The sequence below is a fragment of the Schistocerca gregaria genome, chromosome 1 (genome assembly GCF_023897955.1).
Source record: "Schistocerca gregaria isolate iqSchGreg1 chromosome 1, iqSchGreg1.2, whole genome shotgun sequence".
Lineage (NCBI taxonomy): Eukaryota > Metazoa > Arthropoda > Insecta > Orthoptera > Acrididae > Schistocerca > Schistocerca gregaria.
Window position 1 is genome coordinate 719,705,564 of NC_064920.1, and position 24,882 is coordinate 719,730,445.

Below are 24,882 nucleotides of genomic sequence, written 5' to 3' on the forward strand. Positions count from 1 at the left end.
ACTGATTTCGAAAATAACGCAAGATGACACAATTTGCTGGCCGGTGTGGTCGAGTGGGTCTAGGCGCTTCAGTCTGGAACCGCGCGACCGCTACGGTCGCAGGTTCGAATCCTGCCTCGGGCATGGATGTGTGCGCTGTCCTTAGGTTAGTTAGGTTTAAGTAGTTCTAAGTCCTAGGGGACTGATGACCTCAGATGTTAAGTCCCAAAGTGCTCAGAGCCATTCGAATTTTGACACAATTTTCGTGATGTTGTGTCCACAGGTGGCCATGAACCCGAAGAACACGGTTTTCGACGCGAAGCGATTGATTGGAAGACGCTTTGACGATCCCAAGATACAAGACGACATGAAGCACTGGCCCTTCACGGTCGTTTCCGACGGCGACAAACCCAAAATTCAGGTGAGTCATAACATTTGTAATTTTTATAATATCTGTCTACGTATTAACCCCAAGCTGTTTCTGTTATTGCCTAAAAATATTCTTTAAAAACTGTAAGTATCTGCATCACGTGACAGTATTCTCTTGTTTACCGTTGTACAAATAATTTCGTTTTATCAGGAGTGACATTAGAGATGGGGACCAAGGAATAAAGCTTTCTTATTATTTTTTTCCTTGCAGGATGTGTATGTGCAGTAAATTAGCATTATCTGGCTCTTTTGTAATCAAAGGAGGGCTTCCCTTAATATGCTCTCGACGAATATCACAGCATAGCACTTGAAGTTACTGTTGCCAGTTTTAGACTGTCGTTGCTTCCACAGCGACTTCTTTCAAATGAACTATTCGACTTAAATGCTATTGGAAAACGTTATACTAGATCGCAGAATGGGAATGAAATCCACTCCAATGAGTTCACTACAGCCTTCGACCTACACTGCTGGCCATTAAAATTGCTACACCACGAAGATGACGTGCTACAGACGCGAAATTTAACCGACAGGAAGAAGATGCTGTGATATACAAACGATTAGCTTTTCAAAGCATCCACACAAGGTTGGCACCGGTGGCGACACCTACAACGTGCTGACATGCGGAAAGGTTCCAACCGATTTCTCATACACAAATAGCAGCTGACTGGCGTTGCCTCGTGAAACGTTGTTGTCATGCGTTGTGTAAGGAGGAGAAATGCTTACCATCATGTTTCCGATTTTGATAAAGGTCGGATTGCAGCCTATCGCGATTGCGGTTTATCGTATCGCGACATTGCTGCTCGTGTTGGTCCAGATCCAATTACTGTTAGCGGAATATGGAATCGGTGGGTTCAGGAGTGTAATACGGAACGCTGTGCTGGATCCCAACGGCCTCGTATCACTAGCAGTCGAGATGACAGGCATCTTATCCGAATGGCTGTAACGGATTGTGCAGCCACGTCTCGATCCCTGAGTCAACAGATGGGGACGTTTGCAAGACGACAACCATCTGCATGAACAGTTCGACGACGTTTGCAGCACCATGGACTATCAGCTCGGAGACAATGGCTGCGGTTATCCTTGACGCTGCATCAGAGACAGGAGCGCCTGCGATGGTGTACTCAACGACGAACCTAGGTGCACGAATGGCAAAACGACATTTTTTCAGATGAATCCAGGATCTGTTTTCAGCATCATGATGATCTCATCCGTGTTTGGCGACATCGCGGTGAACGCACATTGGAAGCGTGTATTCGTCATCGCCATACTGGCGTATCACCCGGCGTTATGGTATGGGGTGCCATTTGTTACACGTCTCGGTCACCTCTTGTTCGCATTGACGGCACTTTGAACAGTGGACGTTACAATTCAGATGTGTTACGACCCGTGGCTCTAATCTTCATGCTATCCCTGCGAAACCCTACATTTCAGCAGAACAGTGGACGTTACATTTCAGATGTGTTACGACCCGTGGCTCTAATCTTCATTCTATCCCTGTGAAACCCTACATTTCAGCAGGATAATGCACGACCGCATGTTGCAGGTCCTGTACGAGCCTTTCTGGATACAGAAAATGTTCGACTGCTGCCCTGGCCAGCACATTCTCCAGATCTCTCACCAATTGAAAACGTCTGGTCATTGGTGGCCGAGCAACTGGCTCGTCACAATACGCCAGTCATACTCTTGACGAAGTGTGGTATCATGTTGAAGCTTCATGGGCAGATGTACCTGTACACGCCATCCAAGCTCTGTTTGACTCAATGTCCAGGCGTATCAAGGCCGTTATTGCGGCCAGAGGTGGTACTGATTTCTCAGGATCTATGCACCCAAATTGCGTGAAAATGTAATCACATCTCAGTTCTAGTATAATATATTTGTCCAATGAATACCCGTTTATCATTTGCATTTCCTCTTGGTGTAGCAATTGTAATGGCCAGTAGTGTAGTTGTTTATTCCTGACAGGACTAACTACTACACTGGAGGCTAGTTCTAGGGTTAGAAAAAGCATGAATAACACTGTTACAACAGAAGCCAGTGCAGAAGTCCCCCAGGAGTGGATCCTAACCACAGTAGCAAACACTAGCAGCATCTTAAGGCAACATGTTAGTTACAAAACAAAACATACTGAATGTGACACTGTTAACTGGGGCACTCCATATGAGAGAGCAGACTTACGCGCAGCTGGACCGAGGCTGGAGTCGACCGTCGGGGATTCGGCGCCCAGATCGTCTGACTGAGAATTCTGTCAAAATGCGGAATCTAGGGGTTTTAAAGAGTCGCGTGGTGGCACTGTTTTTCCCACTTAAAGCCACCCAGCCAATTCCGCAGGTCTCTTGCAGGCGCCTGCAATCACTGTTTAGTTAGGTCCCTTCTACTGCTCCTAAGGCAGGGATGTTAATGCAGTTGCACTACCTAAGTCCGCATTTGGTATCAACATTGTTCACCTGAAAGCTAAACGTAACTGCTCTGCCAAATGAGGCTTGCAACATTATTGTTATACATCATTTAGCCCCGCCCCTGGGGCTCCCCGGAGTAGGGACTGCTGGGTCAACAGTTTTTGCCGTTTTCGCTCTCTTTCTAACCCTTGTGAGCCTACTGACGTTGCTCTTCTCAGGGGTGGTATCCAGCTGGCTTTGGTGTTTCAAGAGGCATCGTATCTAAAATTTAAATGACATACTGGTAAAGTGAAGAAACACCATGCCTTAAATCACAACGGGGGCGAAATAGTGTGTTGCGTGATCGAGACATACAGTCTTTCAAAAGATTTGAGACGAAAAATACGGAGATGACAATCGCAGAAGTCGCTGCAGAACTGTAGGTCGCTCTCGCCAACCCTGTCAGCACCAAAACAACACGAAAGGAGCTCCATGAGCTGTGAATTACAGATGGAGCTAGAATTCCAAAACCACTCATCAGTAACGCAAATGTGCGTAACAGGAAAGCACGGCGCCGCAGCCAGAAAACCCTGGGCTACGGAGATAAGGAAGAAAGTTATTTGGTCGAATGAGTCTTGTTTCACACTATTTCCAATTCCTGGCCGAATTTACGCCCGATGAGTGAAAAGTAGCTGAAGGTTCTGTGGTGATTTGTGCAGCCATATCGTGGTATTCCATGAACCCCACGGTTACTCTGCAAGTCGGCATTATTGCCAAGGACTATGTGACCATTTTGGCTGCTCTGACCCATTCCATGGTACAGTGTTTGTCCGCTAATGGCGACGCTGCGTTCCAATGCGGCAGGGCCCCTGGTCACACGGCTCACATAGTCCAGGACTGGTTTTGTGAGCACGAGAATGGGTCGGGGCAGCTCTCCTGGCCACCACGCTCATCAGATCTCAGTGTTATTGAGGCTTCGTTGTCCACTTTGAACAGAAGTTTGCGTGTTCTCTATCTCGTCCATTATCCACCTGGACTTGCCACTGTTTTACAGGAAGAACAGTATGATTCCCTTGTAAACAATACAGGACTTGTATTTATCCATTCCGAGACGATTGTAAGCTGTTGTGGATACCGCGGTTTTCCTACACCGTACTAGGCACGGTAATGTGTTGCTTTTGTGATCTTTCCATATTTTTGCCCACCCCTGTAAGTCTCACTGGCATCTCGGATCTATTACCCCGTGTACTCTGTACACGTTATGGAAGACTCTGATCATCATGTCCCCCAACTCCCGTCATGAAAAATAACTGGAACTCATCTTAAAAAGCTCAATTTCGTCATTAACTAAGGTGCCGCGACGTTATGAGTGCACGTTAAATGCTGCGTCGTTATTGAGTCTTAAAAGCAGCGCTCAGCCGGCTATTGCGGTTCTGTATCCCACGAAGAATCGCGGACGTGAATGTTTTGGTCTTCTGAGAGGTTCACATTCTGATACTAGTTACCCACTACGGTTTTTCGAAACTTTCAGCGGTTGGGGACGACTGTTATATGTTGTGTCATTGTGAGAGGCACACTGCATGGCGATTGACGAGTGTCTCATCCACCTAGCTTCCACTATAGAAATCGACACAAGCTCCTGGAATTTACATCATCTATCTACAAGCAGCCAGTGTAAGGAAATATTCTAGGCAAGCGAGAGAGATCTGTATTCTTCCAAGAGATGGTGCACAAACCCAGGACAAAGATGGAGAAGTAAAAAGTCCATTTCCTTTCAAAATAACCATCCCAGCAATTCCCCTACATCGATTTAGGAAGCTGTAGAAAATAGAACCAGGATGGTCAGGTGTCTATTTGAAACCTGTTTCTCCGAAATGCAAGTCCGGTACCACTTCTCGTAGTATCATCGCCAGGTGGGCATTAAGGTGAAATTCTGGATTCAGGGGCCGGAAGGTCGTGTTGAAATCCTAACCCATTTAAAAATTCATATCGGGAAAATGCCGTGTGGTTTCTGCTGCTAGCGAACAACAGATTCTTTCCTTTATTTGTGTCGCAACAGTCTAGCCACCTGCTCACGAAAGAAATAACTCGGAGTGGCGTAAACATGTATCAGTTACGGGACAGGGGCCATTCCCGTTGTCCAGGTTTTGAGACCGAGTGTTCTCAAATCGTACGTAGTATCTGGGTGGAAAGTGTGCCCAATAAGGACGTGCAGCTTTATTCTTTAGTCTCAGTTTGCAACAATTTGTTTTGAGTCATCAGTGTTCTGACTCGTTTGATGCGGCCCATAACAAATTCCTCTCCTGTGACAATCTTTTCCTCTCAGAGTAGCAATTGCAACTGGAGTCCTCAATTATTAGCTGGATGTGTTCCAATCTATATCCTCCTCTACAGTTTTCACCATCTACAACTCCTGCTAGTAGCATGAGTAGCATGGATGTTATTCCCTGATGTCTTAACAGATGTCCTAGCATTGTATTGCACTATACGATCACTGGGGGCCTAGAAACGACGGTGAGGCTCCGTCCCCGCCGCAGCCGCAGTGGTCCACAACCCCACTTCGAATACCCCTCTTTCAGGGTTATTTTTCGGTTCGGGCCCCGGTAGACTCCTCCCCCCCCCCCCCCCTCCCCCAGGAACGTCTCACACCTATGTTTGCGTGGCAGAGTAATGGTGATGTGCGCGTACATAGAGAACTTGTTTGCGTAGCAATCGCCGACATAGTGTAGCTGAGGCGGAATAAGAGGAAGCAGCCCGCATTCGCCGAGGCAGGTGGAAAACCGCCTACAAACCATCCACAGACTGGCCGGCTCACTGGACCTCGACACAAGTCCGCCGGGCTGATTCGTGCCGGGGACCAGGCCGTCCTTTCCAATCCGGAAAGCCGTGCGGTAGAACGCACGGCTAACCGGGCGGGCTGTCCTAGCATACTATCCCTCTTTCTTGCCGGTGTTTTCCGTATATTACTTTCCTCGCCGATTCTGCGGAGAACCTCCTTGTTCCTTACGATATCAATTAATCTAATTTTCAACATTCTCCTGTGGTATCACATGTCAAATGCTTCGGTTCTCTTCTGTTCCGGTTTTCCCACTGTCCATGTTTCACTACTATTCAATACTGTAATCCAAACATACATTTCCAGAGATTTCTTCCACAAATCGAGGCCTTTGTTTGATACTAGTAGACCTCTCTCGGCCAGGAATGCCCTTTTTGTCGATGCTAGTCTACATTTTATGTCCTCCTTGTTCCGTCTGTCATAAGTTATTTTGCTGTTGAGGTAGCAGAATTCCTTACCTTCGTCTAATTTGTGATCTTCAGTTCTAATATTAAGTTTTCCGCTATTGCCATTTCTGCTGCTTTCTTCATTTGCTCTCAGTCCACGTTCTGCACTCATTAGACTTTTAATTCTAGTCAACAGATCCTGTAATTTTGTTTCACTTTGACTGAGGATGGCAATCTCATCAGCGAAAGTTATCACTGATATCCTTTCATCCTGAATTTTAATCCCACTCTTGAACATTTCTTTTATTTCCGTCATTGCTTTTTCGATGTATAGATTGGACAGCAGGGCCGAAACACTACATCCTTGTCTTACATCCTTTTTAATCCGAGAACTTCGTTCTCGTTCTTCCAGTCTTATTCTTCCCTCTTGGTTCTTGTAGATATTAAAGATTACCTGTCTTTGCCCATAGAGTAACCCTACCTTCTTCAGAATATCTAACATCTTGCACCCTTCGACACTGTCGACAGGTTTTACAGCTCGACAAATCTTATGAACGTGTCTTGATTTTTGTTCAGTCTTGTTTATATCATCAACTCCGTCCGCCCCCGGTAGCTGAGTGGTGAGCGCGACGGACTGTCAATCCTAAAGGCCGGGGTTCGATTCCACTCAGGCACTGGGAGTTGTGTTGTCCTCATCATCATCACTTCATCCCCATCGACGCGCAAGTCGCCGAAGTGGCGTCAAATCGAAAGACTTGCACCCGGCGAGCGGTCTGCCCGACGGGAGGCCCTCGTCACACACCATTTTTATATCATCAACTGCCACACGAGAAATGCCTCTCTGGTTCCTTTACCTTTCCTAAAGCCAAACTGACCGTCGCGTGATAGATTCTCAACTTTTTTTTCCTTTATTCTGTACATTATTCTTGTCAGGAATTTGGACACATGGGCTGTTCATCTGAATGTGTTAATTGTCGCACTTGTCGTCGCTTATATCTTTGGAATTGCAGCGTACTGTACTGTTCAGTTACTGGAGACATTTTCAGGAAGTTTACTGCCTGTTGCTGCCATGACTTAGGGTCTCCGTCCCGCGGACCGCTCTCCGCTAGTAACTGTTGTTGACTGGCGCCGTGGCGTGTCGTAGGTGGAGTACAAGGGCGAGACGAAGAGGTTCGCGCCCGAGGAGATCAGCTCGATGGTGCTGAGCAAGATGCGCGAGATCGCGAGCACGTACCTGGGCGCCGACGTGCGCGACGCGGTGATCACGGTGCCGGCCTACTTCAACGACGCGCAGCGCAGCGCCACCAAGGACGCGGGCGCCATCGCCGGCCTCAACGTGCTGCGCATCATCAACGAGCCGACCGCCGCCGCGCTCGCCTACGGGCTCGACAAGAACCTGCAGGGCGAGAAGAACGTGCTCATCTTCGACCTCGGCGGAGGTGGGTGGCTCAGGCCTTATCACGTAGTCCTCCACCCGGGTAGCGGCACATCTGGCGGTTCATTGTACCTTTAGGGTTCAAATGGCTCGAAGCACTATGGGACAGAGGTCATCACTCCCCCAGACTTAGAACTACCTACACCTATCTAACCTAAGGACATCACACACATCGATGCCCGAGGCAGGATTCGAACCTGCGACCGCAGCAGCAGCGCAGCAATATATCTTTTACTTTGATATTCCTTCCTGCCTAGATCCGTTGGTAGTCACAATCTTCATAAGCCAGGCTGCATGCAAATGGCAACTCTGAAATACATTTTGAATTTTGAATCTACATTTTCTTTCGATGACACCAACGCCAAAGTAAATGCAAGCTTCTAATACTGTACAACAAGTAACCTTATACGTCGGACTAATCAAGGCCAAAAAAATTGTACATAATATGAAGAACAATCAAACAATTTAAAATTAGAGATGACAAAATAATCTGTTTTGAACTGAGTGAAAGACCAAATCCGCGATAGCTGTTTATTGTGTTTTTTGACTGTATGACGACCATTTTCATACCCTTTAGGTATATCGACAGGTCATATCTGCGTTTAGTCTGAGACTACACAAGTAAAAGCGCTAATAGTCAACATGGCCCAACCAACAATATAGACAGTAAAAAGATGTACTCAATAAACTAACACTTCATGTGCTACGAATTCCAAGGTGCAAGTTCACATAAAAACATACCACTCCTCCGTGAAACGGCAGATGAGCATCTTATCCGAAACACGCATGATCTGTAACACATCTCCGAAATACAGTCAAAAGGCGATCCCGGACAGCACGTAAAAAAAAAAACTAAGATTCAAATGGCTCTGAGCACTAAGGGACTTAACTTCTGAGGTCATCAGTCCCCTAGAACTTAGAACTACTTAAACCTAACTAACCTAAGGACATTACACACATCCATGCCCGAGGCAGGATTCGAACCTAGCGGTCTCGCGATTCCAGCCTGTAGCGCCTAGAACCGCTCGGTCACCCCGGCCGGCAGGACGTTACAGTCCACATATGATAGGATGAAACCTATGAGTACAAAACATTGCAGAATGAACGAAGGTAATGTAAATTAAAACACAGCTCGCGGTGTCGGTAGAGTATAAAAGAGCAGAAATATATCATCGTCAAAATCCGCGGGGGAAACAAAGAATTAAAAGACACAGAAACATTGGGAGTGGTCGCCACATTAAAATATATTGGCAGGCGTCAAATAGAACTGCACGCCACAGTACTAGCCACGCACTGAATACTGTGAAGCCGAGCACGCGTCACACCATCGCGGGTTGAAGATCGTGACGTCTAGCTGTAGAAACCAGACGAAAAGGACGCACAGACTGGACCTTGGAAGTCGCAGTAACAAAATGGATCTCAGTGTTAAATAACAATCCAATACAAGAGACAGAAAATATTAACCATTGCACTTATGAGAAGTAATATCCACTTAAAGTTACTTACGGGTACGTACACTGAACTACCTGGTTACATCCACAACAAGATAACAGAACCGACTGAAGTCCTAGTCCTTCATGACAAAATACATTAAACCAATAAAAATATAAATATTCGTGCCACATGAAGTATAAGCTTTGTGAGTACATCGCTTTACTGTCTATTTTCTTCGGTAGGTTATGTTGACTATTTGTTCTTTTACTTATGTAGTCTCATCCAACATGCAGATATGATCTAAAGTGGTATGAAACCGGTCGCCATACAGCGAAAACACAGTACACAGCTACTGCGGATTTGGACTTTTGTTCAGTTCAAAATAGATTATTTTACCATCTCTGATTTTAAATTGTTGATGGTCCTTCACATTATGTTCTAGCAGTGTGGTATCATGTAAAGATAAATCTTCAAAAATCTCAGATAAACCGTGCTGCGTTAACTGAAAATTGGACTTCGTTAATAACTTTAAAATGCAAGATGTTCAGAATGCAGAACGTGAGAAATGAAAGAAAACTAATTCTAAGCTACTTTTGGAATTAAATTAAAATATCACATGAGTTCTACCCGTACAAAGCACTGGCCACATTTACATAAGTGGTAAGGAGAGGAAAAGGTTTCCGTTTCATAACAAGACAAATATTTGAAATTCAACGCTGATAATTATTATTTAACGGTAATTCAACTTGGCAGGAGAAACAAGACTTTTGGTTACGTGAATACAGGGCTATAAATAGAAAATCAAATAGGGGTAATGCAGAGTAATTTTAATAATGAATAAAACAATAGGAATGCGGGTAAGCTACTACACACAGCACAGCGAACGCATTGTCGTGGCCAAGATAGACACGAAGCCCACGCCTACGACAGTAGTACAAATCAATATGCCAACTAGCTCTGCAGATGACGAAGAAATTGAAGAAATGTATGATTAAATAAAAGAAATTATTCAGATAGTGAAGGGAGACGAAAATTTAATAGTCATGGGTGACTGGAAGTCGGTAGTAGGAAAAGGGAGAGAAGGAAACGTAGTAGGTGAATATGGATTAGGGATAAAAAATGAAAGAGGAAGCCGTCTGGTTGAATTTTGTACAAAGCACAACTTAATCATGGCTAACACTTGGATCAAGAATCATAAAAGAAGGTTGCATACATGGAACAAGCCTGGAGATACTAAAAGGTTTCAGATAGATTATATAATGGTAAGACAGCGATTTAGGAACCAGGTTTTAAATTGTAAGACACTTCCAGGGGCAGATGTGGACTCTGACCACAATCTATTGATAGATTAAAACTGAAGAAACTGCAAAAACGTGGGAATTTAAGGAGATGGGATCAGGTTAAACTGACTAAACCAGAGGTTGTACAGAGTTTCAGGGAGAGCACACGGGAACAATTGACAAGAATGGGGGAAAGAAATACAGTAGAAGAAGAATGGGTAGCTTTGAGGGATGAAGTAGTGAAGACAGCAGAGGATCAAGTAGGTAAAAAGACGAGGGTTAGTAGAAATCCTTGGGTGACAGAAGAAATATTGCATTTAATTGATGAAAGGTGAAAATATAAAAATGCAGTAAATGAAGCAGGCAAAAAGGAAAACAAACGTCTCAAAAATGAGATCGACAGGAAGTGCAAAATTGCTAAGCAGGCATGGTTAGAGGACAAATGTAAGGATGTAGAGGCCTATCTCACTAGGGGTAAGATAGATACTGCCTACAGGAAAATTAGAGACCTTTGGAGAAAAGAGAACCACTTGTATGAATATCAAGAGCTCAGATGGGAACCCAGTTCTAAGCAAAGAAGGGAAAGCAGAAAGGTGGAAGGAGTATATAGAGGGTCTATACAAGGGCGATATACTTCAGGACAATATTATGGAAATGGAAGAGGATGTAGATGAGGATGAAATGAGAGATATAATACTGCGTGAAGATTTTGATAGAGCACTGAAAGACCTAAGTCGAAACAAGGCCCCTGGAGTAGACAACATTCCATCAGAACTACTGACAGCCTCGGGAGAGACAGTCCTGACAGAACCCTACCATCTGGTGAGCAAAATGTATCTGACAGGAGAAATACCCTCAGACTTAAAGAAGAATATAATAATTCCAATCCCAAAGAAAGCAGGCGTTGACACATGTGAAAATTACCGAACTATCAGTTTAATAAGTCACGGCTGCAAAATACTAATTCGAATTCTCTACAGACGAATGGAAAAACTGGTAGAAACCGACCTCGGGGAAGATCAGTTTGGATTCCGTAGAAATATGGGAACACGTGAGGCAATACTGACCCTACGACTTATTTTAGAAGCTAGATTAAGAAAAGGCAAACTTACGTTTCTAGCAGTTGAAGACTTAGTGAAAGAATTTGACAATGTTGACTGGAATACTCTCTTTCAAATTATGAATGTGGCAGGGGTAAAATACAGGGAGCGAAAGGCTATTTACAATTTGTACAGAAACCAGATGGCAGTTATAAGAGTCGAGAGACACGAAAGGGAAGCAGTGGTTGGGATGGGAGTGAGACAGGGTTGTACCCTCTCCCCGATGTTGTTCAATCTGTATATTGAGCGTGCAATAAAGGAAACAAGAAAAATTCGGAGTAGGTATTAAAGTCCATGGAGAAGAAATAAAAACTTTGAGGTTGCCGGTGACATTGTAATTCTGTCAGAGACAGCAGAGGACTTGGAAGAGCAGTTGAACGGAATGGACAGCGTCTTGAAAGGAGGATATAAGATGAACATCAACAAAAGCAAAATGAGGATAATGGAATGTAGTCGAATTAAGTCGGCTGATGCTGAGGGAGTTAAATTAGGAAATGAGACACTTAAAGTAGTAAAGGAGTTTTGCTATTTGGAGAGCAAAATAACTGATGATGGTAGAAGTAGAGAGGATATAAAATGTAGACTGGCAATGGCAAGGAAAGCGTTTCTGAAGAAGAGAAATTTGTTAACATCGAGAATAGATTTAAGTGTCAGGAAGTCGTTTCTGAAAGTATATGTATGGAGTGTAGCCAGGTATGGACGTGAAACATGGACGATAACTAGTTTGGACAAGAAGAGAATAGAAGCTTTCGAAATGTGGTGCTACAGAAGAATGCTGAAGATTAGATGGGTAGATCACATAACTAATGAGGAGGTACTGAACAGAATTGGGGAGAAGAGGAGTTCGTGGCACAACTTGACTAGAAGAAGGGATCGGTTGGTAGGACATGTTCTGAGGCATCAAGGGATCACCAATTTAGTATTGGAGGGCAGCGTGGAGGGTAAAAATCGTAGAGGGAGACCAAGAGATGAATACACTAAGCAGATTCAGAGGGATGTAGGCTGCAGTGCGTACTGGGAGATGAAGAAGCTTGCGCAGGATAGAGTGGCATGGAGAGCTTCACCAAACCAGTCTCAGGACTGAAGTCCACAACAACAACAACAATTCAACTTACATGAATAGGCAGCAAGCCTCTATACATCGAATGGCATACAGAGCCACGAGCGCAAGACAAGACAAGAGCTAAGCAACAAGTTCAAAAAGGCAAGTGATAAGAGAGAGAGATAACAATGTGTCTTTCCTGTATATAGTAATTCATAGAATCACTATTTTTGACCTAAAGCTCTAAAGTTTCAGTACACTGCTTGCGATAAATATTCTTTGTCAAGTATATATCACTATAAATACTTTTAACACTAATAGAGGCGTCACGAGTTCCAACAACAACCATGTACAATGTCAAAGCGCTCTAGCATTGTTGCAGCAGTTATAAGGACATTTTGTGCACTGATACACTAACTCGATTTTTATGTGAATGGAAGCCAACGCCCTCTGTACAACCAATATGGAGGGTGATATTCGGGGTTTTCAGGATTTTGTCTCTTTGACTGGTTTCCTTTCAAGGCTAAACAGACCTATCTCGTTCAGGTTGGTTCTTCTATCTTCCTTGCCATTTTGATGATGTTATAAGTCTCCATTTGCCATGAACCTGTTCAAGAGTTTTCACCTTATCATAAGCAGTGGCTCTAACAGACCGTCATCTGTTGGACGAGCTTGACCGAAGTTTATGAATGTGGCTCTTACTTTTCACACACCTCCTTCCTCATCATTCAGGAGCTGAAGTTTTCAGTTTCCGAACTGTGTCATGGAATTTGTTTTTAAGATGTCTGGAATGAACATTGCACGGAGCCCGGGTTCCCGGGTTCGATTCCCGGCGGGGTCAGGGATTTTCTCTGCCTCGTGATGGCTGGATGTTGTGTGTTGTCCTTAGGTTAGTTAGGTTTAAGTAGTTCTAAGTGCTCAGAGCCATTTGAATCATTTGAACATTGCACGGTACCGCGAGCTGCAGCACCGCACACTACGAAGCCTGGCATATATTCGCCGGTCTTACAAGCGATAACAGAAATACGATATCAATTGATGGTTGAAGAGAGACGCCACAAAGTGGGACCTGCCCAACAATTCATAGAATTCTAGGGGACTAAATTATTATACCGAAACAGGTGTATTTTGCAAACTTATCATGATCCCAGCCTCTATTTCCTGTTCCTAGCCAGTGTGGTGTTACTATGTATGTATGACATTCATATTGAAACACTTTTCGTATATCTTAGTTGTTATTTATAGTCCCTCAACCCCCTCCCCTTACGTGGCTGATAGCGTTCTTGATGTCGTTCCTCACTCTCTGATTAAAACAGTTAATTGATATGAGTAAAAATAATGATATTAATCTCGATGAGATTATGATGTGTGTGTTTTTGAGGCCTGTAAGACTGATGATGCTGTGGATCCGTGGTAAAATTTGATAGACGAAGGATTTGAAAGCAGATAGCGCTGGAGAAGATATTTATATCGAAAGGATATGGGATAAGTATTGGGAAGGATCAAGAGACGGGATTCAGGTGGTAGCAGGTGGATAGGTATGCAGGAAAAGGATTGGCCACAGACTTCATATGCAAATTGAAAAAAGTAGATCAGGCTGCAGCTTATAGGACGCTTAGGTCTCAGGAATTATTTCACGGTCTGGGAGAGGAATTTCAAAATCATTACTTTAGAAAAGGACGTGGAGCAGCTGGTGATATAAAGATGGTAGGATGTGGTGGCAGGTGTAGCAGCAAACCAGAGTTCTCAAGCATGGCAGGTACAGTGGTGGTTAGGATTCGACATTGCGGCAGATGCATGACTTGTGAAAATATTCCATATGCTTAAAATGTGGGAACCTCATCGGCTGGTGCAGGATACAGGTTATGAAGGGTAGAAGAAGACTGAGGCAGAGAATATGACTGTCAGTGATTTGTCTGGCGTGGTAAAACTTAACACTCTGTACTAGTTGAATAACCCATACGTGAGTAAGTACAAGGTATTCCAAAATGATCTGTACAACTGTGATAACATATATTTCAGAAGTGGGGACAGACTGAAACATGTGCGCCATCTATAACACGCAGGGTATCTAAGTGATGTTCCAGTTTCTCCTATGTCCGGCCTTGCATTTTCTCAGTAATGTGTGCAATTGATACTCTAACTAAAGCAAGCTTCGTTCGTGAACGTGATCAAATTAAGATAGTCTGGTTCATCACATATGCGATTCAGAATCTCAGTTGCAAATGCTGTGCAATTTGGCCTGTCATCAGTTTGAAGCGCACAGCAGCTGCACCTAGTAGGCATGAAGCATCAGTCTCTCTACACCTAGTAGGCATGAAGCATCAGTCTCGTGTAGCACTCTGTGCACTGTGGTTAGTGGTAGCTGCAACTGTCCAGACGCTTGAAGAGTTGGCTTGATTGGGCTCCAGAGAAATATCTGTTGTGCCGGTTCCACAACTGAATTGCTCGTGTTTGGATGGCGAAAAGTCGTCGTCTTCTTGAGATTTCCCGACTCTTTGAACCCAGGGTACCATTTCTGATGGCGAGACGTGATGAGACTGTGCTTCTGTAACGTGTCCGGAGGTACTACTGGACTTGGGTGTCAACTTAGGTTTGTGTTAAACATTCCACACACTGTGCCATTTGTTGGGGGGAGGGAGAGGGGCATTTTTGTCAGTAACTAACCTAAAAACAAGAACTTTCTATCTATCCACATTCCTGAAAAATATATGCTCAATATTTTTAGATTTCCAGAAGGGTTTTGACACATGTACACCAAATAAATTAGTAAGAGATGGTACTGATCCTCCTTGGAACACAAAACAGGTCAGAACGCTGTGGTAGAAGCAACAAAAAAAGCATTCCAAATTTCAAAGAACACGAAACCTCTAAGATTGGTGACGTTTTACAAAAACTCGAAATTTATCGTGAGCTTCAATGCTAGATGCTTTTAATAGTTTCCCCAACGAAACTCTCTCTTTAAACATGGCTGAAATTGCAAAGAGGTTCTGGTCATATGTAAAGTACACCTCTGAAAAGATACAATCAGTAACTTCACTGTGCAATGACAATGGTGATGTTATGAATAACAGTGTCACTAAAGCGGAGTTACTAAACACAGTTTTCTGAAATTCCTTCACCAAAAAAGAAGGAGTAAAATTCCAGAATTCGAATCCAGAACGACTGCCAACATGAGCAACTTGGAAGTAGATATCCTCGGTGTAGCGAAGCACCTTATGTAAATAATGGCAACGCCTCCGACCCGGATGGCATAGCAGTCAGATTCGTTTCAGACTATGCTGATACAATACCTCCATGCTTAGCAATTAAATACAACCACATGCTTTTCGAAAGATACGTATCTAAAGAGAGGAAAGCTGCACAAGTCACAGCAATAGCCAAGACATGAAATAGGAGTAGGAGTAATCCGCTAAAGTACAGACCCGTATCACTAACAACTACAAGCAGTACAATTTTAGAACATATACTGTGTTTGAACATAATGAGTTACCTCGAAGAAAACGATTTACCGACGAACAGACAACACGTATTGAGAAAATACCGTTTTTGTGAAACACACCTAGCTCTTTATTGTTACGAAGCAATGAGTGCTATCGAAAGGAGGCGTCAAACGGATTCCATATTTTTAGATTTCCAGAAAGTTTTGACATCGTTCCTCTCAAGCTTCTTGTAATCAAATAGCCTGCCTATGGAGTATCGCCTCAGTTGTACGACTGGATTCGCGGTTTCCTGTCAGAAGGGTCACAATTCATAATAATTGATGGAAAGTTAAAACAGAAGTAATATCTGGTGTTCCACAACGAATTGTTACAGACCTTCTGCTGTTCCTGATCTACATATACGATTTAAGAGACAGTCTGAGCAGCTCATATCGATTGCTTGCAGATGATTCTGTCATTTACCGTCTTGTAAAGTCATCAGATGATCAAAATCAATTGAAAAATGATTTAGGCAAGATATTTCTATGGTGAAAATTGTGAAGTCATTCACAAGAGAACTAAAAGGAATCTGCTACAATTCGATTACACGATAAATCACACAAACCCGAAGGCAGTAAATTCAACTAAATGCTTAGGGATTCCAATTACAAATAATATAAATTGGACATAGATAATATTGTGGGGAGAGCAAACCAAAGGCTGCAATCTTCTGGCAGAACGCGTAGAAAGTGGAACATATCTACTAAAATGTCTACATATACAAGGGTTGCCCAGAAAGTAATGCACCGCATTTTTTCTTCAGCAGTCCTTTATTGAATGAACATAATGAGAATTACACACACGAAAGAAAGGTGCCTAACCTACACACCCAATTTTTCCACGTAATCTCCATCCCGTTCCATGGCCTTGCTCCAGTGCTAAACAAGGGCGACTATGCCCTGTCAGTACCAATCTTTGTCCTGGTGGCGGAGCCAGTGCTTCACTGTGTGAATCACCTCATCTTCGTGCTCAAAATGCCTTCCACGAATGGCATCCTTTAATGGCGAGTGACAACATCAGCTTGCTCCATGTCCGGTGCGACAGCCGTGGATGCTCTCCCCGATCGGTGCAAATTGTGGAGCTCCGCCGGACCGCCTTCTGATGACCTCACCCTCCGTGCCAAGCGACTAACTGTACTTCTGTCGACAGAAGGTGCTCCATAGACTTTACACAAACATTTGTGAATATTCCGCACAGTTTCTTTCTCTGCAGTAAGAAATACAATGATGACACTTTTCTTGTAACGTACATCACCTATAGACGCCATTTTGAAACTGTCCTGCAGCTACGCTATCTGTCGGAAGTGAAGAGAACTTGGCGCGCTCACTCAGGAGACTTCAAATAATACATACGTAACGTCTCGCATTCGTAACCTTGCTTTCGGCTGAGAAAAAAATGCGGTGCTATACTTTGTGGGCAACCCTCGTACTACCCTTGTCCCCCATCTTCTGGTGTGTGTGGTGGGATCCACATCAGATAGAGTTAACAGAGGCCATCGAAAAAGTTAAGAAGGGCAGCTCGTATTGTATTATCGAGATATAGGGTCTAATGCCACGCATATTATACACAAAATGGGGTAGAAATCTTTAAAACGAAGGGTTTTTCGTTGCAATAGAGTCTTCTCATAAAATTTCAATCACCAGCTGTCTTCAGACTGTGAAAACAGTTGATTGGATCCACCTACATAGGGAGGAATCACCCTCATAATACACTACTGACCAATAAAATTGCTACACCAAGGAGAAATGCAGATGATAAACAGGTATTCATTGGACAAATATATTATACTAAAACTGACATGTGATTACATTTCACCCAATTTGGGTGCATAGATCCTGAGAAATCAGTACCCAGAACAACCACCTCTGGTCGTAATAACGGCCTTGATACGCCTGGGCATTGAGTCAAACAGAGCTTGGATGGCGTGTACATGTACAGCTGCCCATGCAGCTTTAACACGATACCACAGTTCATCAAGAGAAGTGACTGGCGTATTGTGACGAGCCAGTTGCTCGGCCACCATTGACCAGACGTTTTCAAATGGTTCAAATGGCTCTGAGCACTATGGGACTTAACATCTATGGTCATCGGTCCCCTAGAACTTAGAACTACTTAAACCTAACTAACCTAAGGACATCACACAACACCCAGCCATCACGAGGCAGAGAAAATCCCTGACCCCGCCGGGAACCAGACGTTTTCAATTGGTGAGATATCTGGAGAATGTACTGGCCAGGACAGCAGTCAAACATTTTCTGTATCCAGAAAGGCCCGTACGGGACCTGCAACATGCGGTCGTACATTATCCTGCTGAAATTTAGGGTTTCGCAGGGACCGAATGAAGGGTAGAGCCACGGGTCGTAGCACATCTGATATGTAACAACCACTGTTCAAAGTACCGTCAATGCGAACAAGAGGTGACTGAGACGTCACATATGGCACCCCATACCATCACGCCAGGTGATACGCCACTATGGCGATGACGAATACATGCTTCCAATGTGCGTTCACCGCGGTGTCGGCAAACACGGATGCGATCATCATGATGGTGTAAACAGAATCTGGATTCATCCGAAAAAATGACTTTTGCCGTTCGTGGACCCAGGTTCGTCGTTGAGTACACCATCGCAGGCGCTCCTGTCTGTGATGCAGCGTCAAGGGTAATCGCAGCCATGGTCTCCGAGCTGTTGAAAAATTCGTCGAACTGTTCGTGCAGATGGTTGTTGTCTTGCAAACGTCCCCATCTGTTGACTCAGGGATCGAGTCGTGGCTGCACGATCCGTTACAGCCATTCGGATAAGATGCCTGTCATCTCGACTGTTAGTGATACGAGGCCGTTGGGGTCCAGCATGGCGTTCCGTATTACCCCCCTGAATCCACCGATTGCATATTCTGCTAACAGTCACTGGATCTCCACCAACGCGAGCAGCAATGTCGCGATACGATAAACCGCAGTCGCGATAAGCTACAATCCGACCTTTATTAAGGTCGGAAACGAGATGGTACGCATTCCTCCTCCTTACACGAGGCATCACAACAACTTTTCACCAGGCAACGCCGGTCAACTGCTGTTTGTGTATGAGAAATCGGTTGGAAACTTTCCTCGTGTGAGCACGTTGTAGGTGTCGCCATCAGCGCCAACCTTTTGTGAATGCTCTGAAAAGCTAATCATTTGCATATCACAGCATCTTCTTCCTGTCGGTTAAATTTCGCATCTGTAGTACGTCATCCTCGTAGTGTAGCAATTTTAATGGCCAGTAGTGTAAATTTCGAGAAATCAGAGCTCGTACTGAAAGATTTAAATGTTCATTTTACCCTTGCGCTATTCGAGAGGGGAACGGTAGAGAAATAGCTTGAAAGTGGTTCGAGGAACCGTCTGCCATGCACTTAATTGTGAACTGGATAGTAATCGTGTAGCTGTAGATGTTGAGAAAGTTGTGAAGATAATTTGGGACACCCTTTAATCGGTCACCTGAGCAGAGTGAGTTGATGGATGGCAGTTTTTCTCCAACTGTTGCAGGCACCTTTGACGTGTCGGTGCTGGCCATCTCGGAAGGGTCGCTGTTCGAGGTGAAGTCGACGGCGGGTGACACGCACCTGGGCGGCGAGGACTTCGACAACCGGCTGGTGCAGCACCTGGCGGACGAGTTCCAGCGCAAGCACCGCAAGGACATGCGCGGCAACGCGCGCGCTCTGCGCCGCCTGCGCACCGCCGCCGAGCGCGCCAAGCGGACGCTCTCGTCCAGCACGGAGGCCAGCCTCGAGATAGACGCCCTGCACGAAGGCATCGACTTCTACGCCAAGGTGCGCCGCGCTACCACACTGCCGACTGCTAATCAGTATCCTGGGCGTCTTCGCAAACATATTGGCTCCATTAATACTCGACTAATTTATTTACTTACCGGTTAATCATTTCTCGTCGAACTGGTTTCAAGTGGCACCACTGTCTCGATAGTTGGCTACACTGCATTTTATCGGAAAGTTGAGCGCTGCTGTGTGTTCGTGCATCAGTAGTGGTAAACTCGTATTGTTGAGCTGTTACAACAGTGGCCTAGTTTTCATTAGAAATGCGAATTGATACTGTGGAGTATTACATAAAGACGAACTCCGTCAAGGAATGTAAAATAAATGTTTCAAGGGAAGAACGCAGGTAGGAAACTGCCCATGAGCAGCACTATTCAAGATCTGTACAAGAGGAGGAAGGGTGCAGGATCCGTTCAGAATGTGTGGAGAAATAGGCGACCGACCGTGAGGACCCCTGAAACAATAGACAAACTTCGCATGGTCATTACAGTAAGTCCCCTCAAGCCGGTAAGGAGGTTATCGCACTAGGTTGATGTATCTCGTACAGCCTGCCAGTGTGTACTAAAGGATATGAAATTAAAATTACAATCAAATGAATACCCCTAGCTGCATACTGGCGTTGATATTAGTCAACGGGGACAGTTGAAAGTGTGTGCCCCGACCGGGACTCGAACTCGGGATCTCGTGCTAACATGGCAGACTCTCTATCCACCTTTTTTTTCGGTATCGTTCGTTGCGTTTGGTCTGGGCGGACGTCACAAGACATCCGTTCAAGTTGATCGTTGATTTCTTTATTCAGCTTTTTATTACAGAGGGTGAGCAGCCCTCTGAACAAACACACTGAGCTACCGTGCAGGCATCCATCTGAGCCACCGAGGACACAGAGGGTAGTGCGACTGCAGGGACTTACCTCTGGCACGCCTCCCGTGAGACCCACATTCCCAACTTATTGTTCCGCACTATATTCATAGTGCTCCTGCCTATTATACTCATTACTTGCTGCTTTTTGCCGATTTCCGTAAGAATTCGGGCACTGTTTGTGCATCCACACAGAAGAAGATGGTCAAATGGCCGGTGAGCCTTAACTATATATGAAATTAAAGGCCTATTGTATGAGTTGGTGCTAGAATTGAAATTTGGGGATCAGAGAACAGAGTTCATCACTGTAATCAATTGCTAACGGTTAGCTGGAACTCTTGTCCGCCTCTGGTAGCTGAGTGGTCAGCGCGACGGAATGACATACCTAACGGCCCGGGTTCGATTCCGACGGGCTCGGAGATTTTCTCCGCACAAGGATTGGGTGTTGCGTTGTCCTTATCTAACATTCTGGGTGGTGTCTGTTTCTTCTATATCGTGTCTCCCTACCACTCTCGCGCAACGACGCTCTGAGCGTGTTTTTTAGGGAATTGACTAGTTTGAACCTGAGACCTGTTGCTGGTAAGGAAACGCCAGACGACACATGACATGTAGAATTCAGAAGAGTTCAGTGAGACTAGCGATGATATAACCAAATACTTAATGATTTCAGCGTCAGCTCCACTGCACTAACTCCAAAATAATCTTAATACTAACTAAATTTAGTGGAAGGGGTTCAACGCTTTCCTATTTTTAGTTAGCTGGTAAAATAACGTGGAAAAAGCAGTTAAGTTTACCATTGGAAATTTTATTCTACTCACAAAACATTGTTTATAAATTGCACTATTGATAAAAGGAAGTGTTTTAATACAGGATGGTAAAAAACAACTGCGTTCAACAAAAATGTGAACAAATATTCCCTGAATGGGTTTCCAAGTTCTACGATGGATCGAAGGATGATCTATGCCATATCACATCTATAATCTAGATTTAAATTAAGTTTCACAAAAGAGAAAACTATCAAAATGGTCTCCAGTGACCCTCAATTATCTTTAATTACTTACCTAACTTGTCGTAAATTACAGTGGCTGATGTGGCTTCTCAATAACTATATAACAGAAAAATCATCGCATTTCAGATTTTTACTTCAAGTGGCAAATGTGAACACCATGAGCTTTAATTGACGATCGACACTAGTATTACGCAAAAAAGGAGATGTAACAGATGAGACTCCTGCAGTTCTGAGTGAAGCCTTAAGCGCTCAAAAATGCGGCATCGCGTGCGTTCATTACCTTGTCGGTGTTTAGGCAGCGTCAGGGCAGCGGCGGGCAGCACAGCTCCGCTCACCTCGCTATCTCGAAAGCAACTCTCTCCCAACTTCTCCTTACTACCATACACCGAAGTTGGTTTTAAAAAAACTAAAGTTTGCAACGTATCAGAGACGTGAAAAAGTCTCACGCTAAAACTTGCAGCTGGTGTGGTCCTTTTAGCATTATCGCAGGATCTATACTGTTCTTCTGCAGGGCTCTATCTTTCAACATGGGTTGGGGGGTGGTCCTCACGTAACAGACGCGAAAAAGTCTCACGCTAAAAGTTGCGGGTGGTGTGGCCCTTTTTGTGTTATCGTAAGATCTATACTGTTTTTCTGGAGGGCTCTAGTTTTTAACATGGGCTGCGGGGTGGACTTGATGTAACAGAGACGCGAAAAAGTCTCACGCTAAAACTTGCAGCTGGCGTTGTCCTATTGGTTAGCTGGCGACGTGGGTGTCCAGTCCGTCCCTTATCGTAGGGCCTCCTAGCTTAACACGGTTCTGCTCTCGGCTTCTGTTCTCGTTTCTCCCCTCGGAACTGTGTCTGTCTCACGGTGAGAATGTATGACATGCATTTAGGCATTCTTGTGTTAGTCTGTGGTATTCCATTTGTTCACATGTTACTTGTATTACTTTGGTTAATTTAATGTTACGATTTATTCGGAGCTATATGACATACTACTGGATTTGCTTATCATGTCAGGGTTTTCATGGATGGTATTGGATTTGCCTGACACCTTACATATCACCATTCTTCGACCTTAATTTTTGCACTGAATTTAGGCAATTTTGAATGTTTGTGTAAGTCAGTCAAAAATTTTCTAATTTATCTTAATTTTGTTGCGTACTGTTCAGGCACATTATTCTGTTCTATGCTAGTTTGTATTACTAATTTATATTTTATATTCTTCCACGTTATTGTTAAAAACGACAAGAGATGAATATTTTTATGCTATTATTAATTTTTAATTATTTTCTTTCTTTATTTAAGTGTGAAGTTTGTTTTTTAAGAAGTTTGTCATCGAAAGCGAGGAGTCTTTCAAATCGATTTTCTTAGAAATATTGTTTTTATAAATGTAGTAATTAAGTAAAACCTATTCCTAACACATTTTCTAAATATCATGTACAAGTAAAGTGTTTTTGTTTCTAGACACTCACTCATTTCAACATTGTTACACTAACAAATAAGAATTATTTCCTAGAATTGCTTTGACAAAGAAATATACATACACAAGTATTGAGATATTATCCTAACAAATATTGCAAATGTTAAAAAAGGGAAAACATCCAACAAGATAATTTTTTATTCTTTGTTTTTATAAGGAGAAAATAAGTAAAATATAGTTATTCTTTTATTTTTATGAGGAGAAAATAAGTGGCATATTGTGTTAGGGTTTATTATGCCTTACTTTTGTTCTTTATATACTGTCCATTTCAGTACTAATGACTTATTTTTATCGATAGTCCATTTTTTACTTAAGTCCATAGTCAATGACATTTGTTAGTTTATTAGCTGTCTGGTGTGCTTAACGTATTTAGTTTTTCACACATTTCTTTTGCACAATTCCTACATCACATAATTTGATTTCACACGTTCACACAATCCTATGAATGTTCAAGCATGGTGTTGGCGAATGTTTTTGCACGAAGGTGATGGACTTGAGCGAGATGGATGTGGGCAAGTATTTGATGTACAGCTTCGTTCGCCGTTCATTGTTGGCTTTGCAAGTGTGTGTTGCTGTTGTGGAGGTCCCATAATGGAATGGAGCTGTGAGTGCAGAATCTCGTGGTTTACTGGCTTTGTATGCGTGAAAGTCATTGTTATGTGTCGCTGAAAGCGCTCGTTTTTCGTTGTAATACTTCGCAGACGACTAGTTTACAATAGGATAGGGATTTGGGAAGGTATGTCGTCTATTCTTCATCCATCTTCTTTCTTGGTCTCAATCTTGCGAATCTTCAACTTCTGTTCTTCCTGCTTTTCCTCTGCTTCTTACTTGCTTCTTGGTTCTTCTCTGGGCAGGATATGGAAATATTTATTGATAACTAGTCGCTTTGAAGTTCTCCTCCTAGTAACAGTTTGATAAATTGTTTGGGCGCGTCATTTTTACTTTGTGGAAGTTCTTCCTCAGTTTAGAGCATCAGCGTGCTGTTTAATAGCAGTAGTGTTACTTTTACACATATTTTTTGCCAGTGGTGGCTTGCCCAAGCGGTCTTCTCGTGGGGCCGTTTTTTGCTTGCTCCGCTGAGTGGGGGCGTTCGGAGACCCTCTGGCGTTCGGTGTCCTGTCGTGTCTCTACAGGGTTCCGCCTAGTGGGCTGATTTACTGCCCACTCTACAAGGGCCCTCTGTTGGTCTCGCTGTCTTTTCCCTTCTCTCGATGCTTCTGGCTTGTAGGAATCGTGTCCTGCTAATTACGTCCTTTTCTTTCTTGATACTTCTTGCGTTGCAACTTGTGGGTCGTTGCATCTCTTCCTTGCTGGAGTTTTTACAATGGTTCTTACAAAAAGTTTTACTTATAATCATCTAACATATGTCTAATACCTACTTGTTTTACGCTTTCTTAAAAAGCTTTACAATTTTGGTGGCCTTTCCATGTTACAATTCTAATATATTTGGAGTCTTAACGTCTACTAAAGAATCCTCAAAATCGTTTTTATTTTTGTGTAGTGTTGTGGTGTATAGCATTTTAGTATTTCATGCTGTTAGACTATCTACACTTTATCCCTTCACCTTAATCTATGGTACTATTGGTGTTATTTTTGTTTTTATTGAAACTACTTTCTTTTTTCCCACCTTCCTCTCTCTTCATTCTTCTTTCTCCTGACGATCTTATCTGCAACATTATCTTGAAATATTGTGCTGATTATTTACCAGTAATAAAATTAATCTTCAAACTTGTACTGAAAGTGTTTAATACTGCCAGTCTTAGGTAAAAATGCTTCTGCTTTATCTCGTAAAATACCCTCTAATTCTCTTTTACTGTGTTCCGAAATACCTTGAACTTCTTGCAATTTTTCGTCGATATCTTTATGGACTTCTAACATGAGTTGAGGCGATTCCTTCTTTTGTGCATACCATTCTAATTCTTCATCCTCTTTATCTCACGTCATTCTTAATTGTTTGTTTATAACTGGT

The 24,882-nt window shown here is 43.5% G+C and overlaps 1 protein-coding gene across 1 annotated transcript in view; it reads left to right on the top strand.

Moving 5' to 3' along the window:
* LOC126266662 (heat shock protein 68-like) overlaps positions 1 to 24,882 on the top strand; it is a 119,667-nt gene that overhangs the window by 46,694 nt on the left and 48,091 nt on the right. The window contains exons 2-4 of the mRNA XM_049971082.1: positions 263 to 400; positions 7,150 to 7,444; positions 19,299 to 19,582. Of these exons, the coding sequence (XP_049827039.1) occupies positions 263 to 400; positions 7,150 to 7,444; positions 19,299 to 19,582 (717 nt within the window). The remainder of the gene's footprint in view (positions 1 to 262; positions 401 to 7,149; positions 7,445 to 19,298; positions 19,583 to 24,882) is intronic.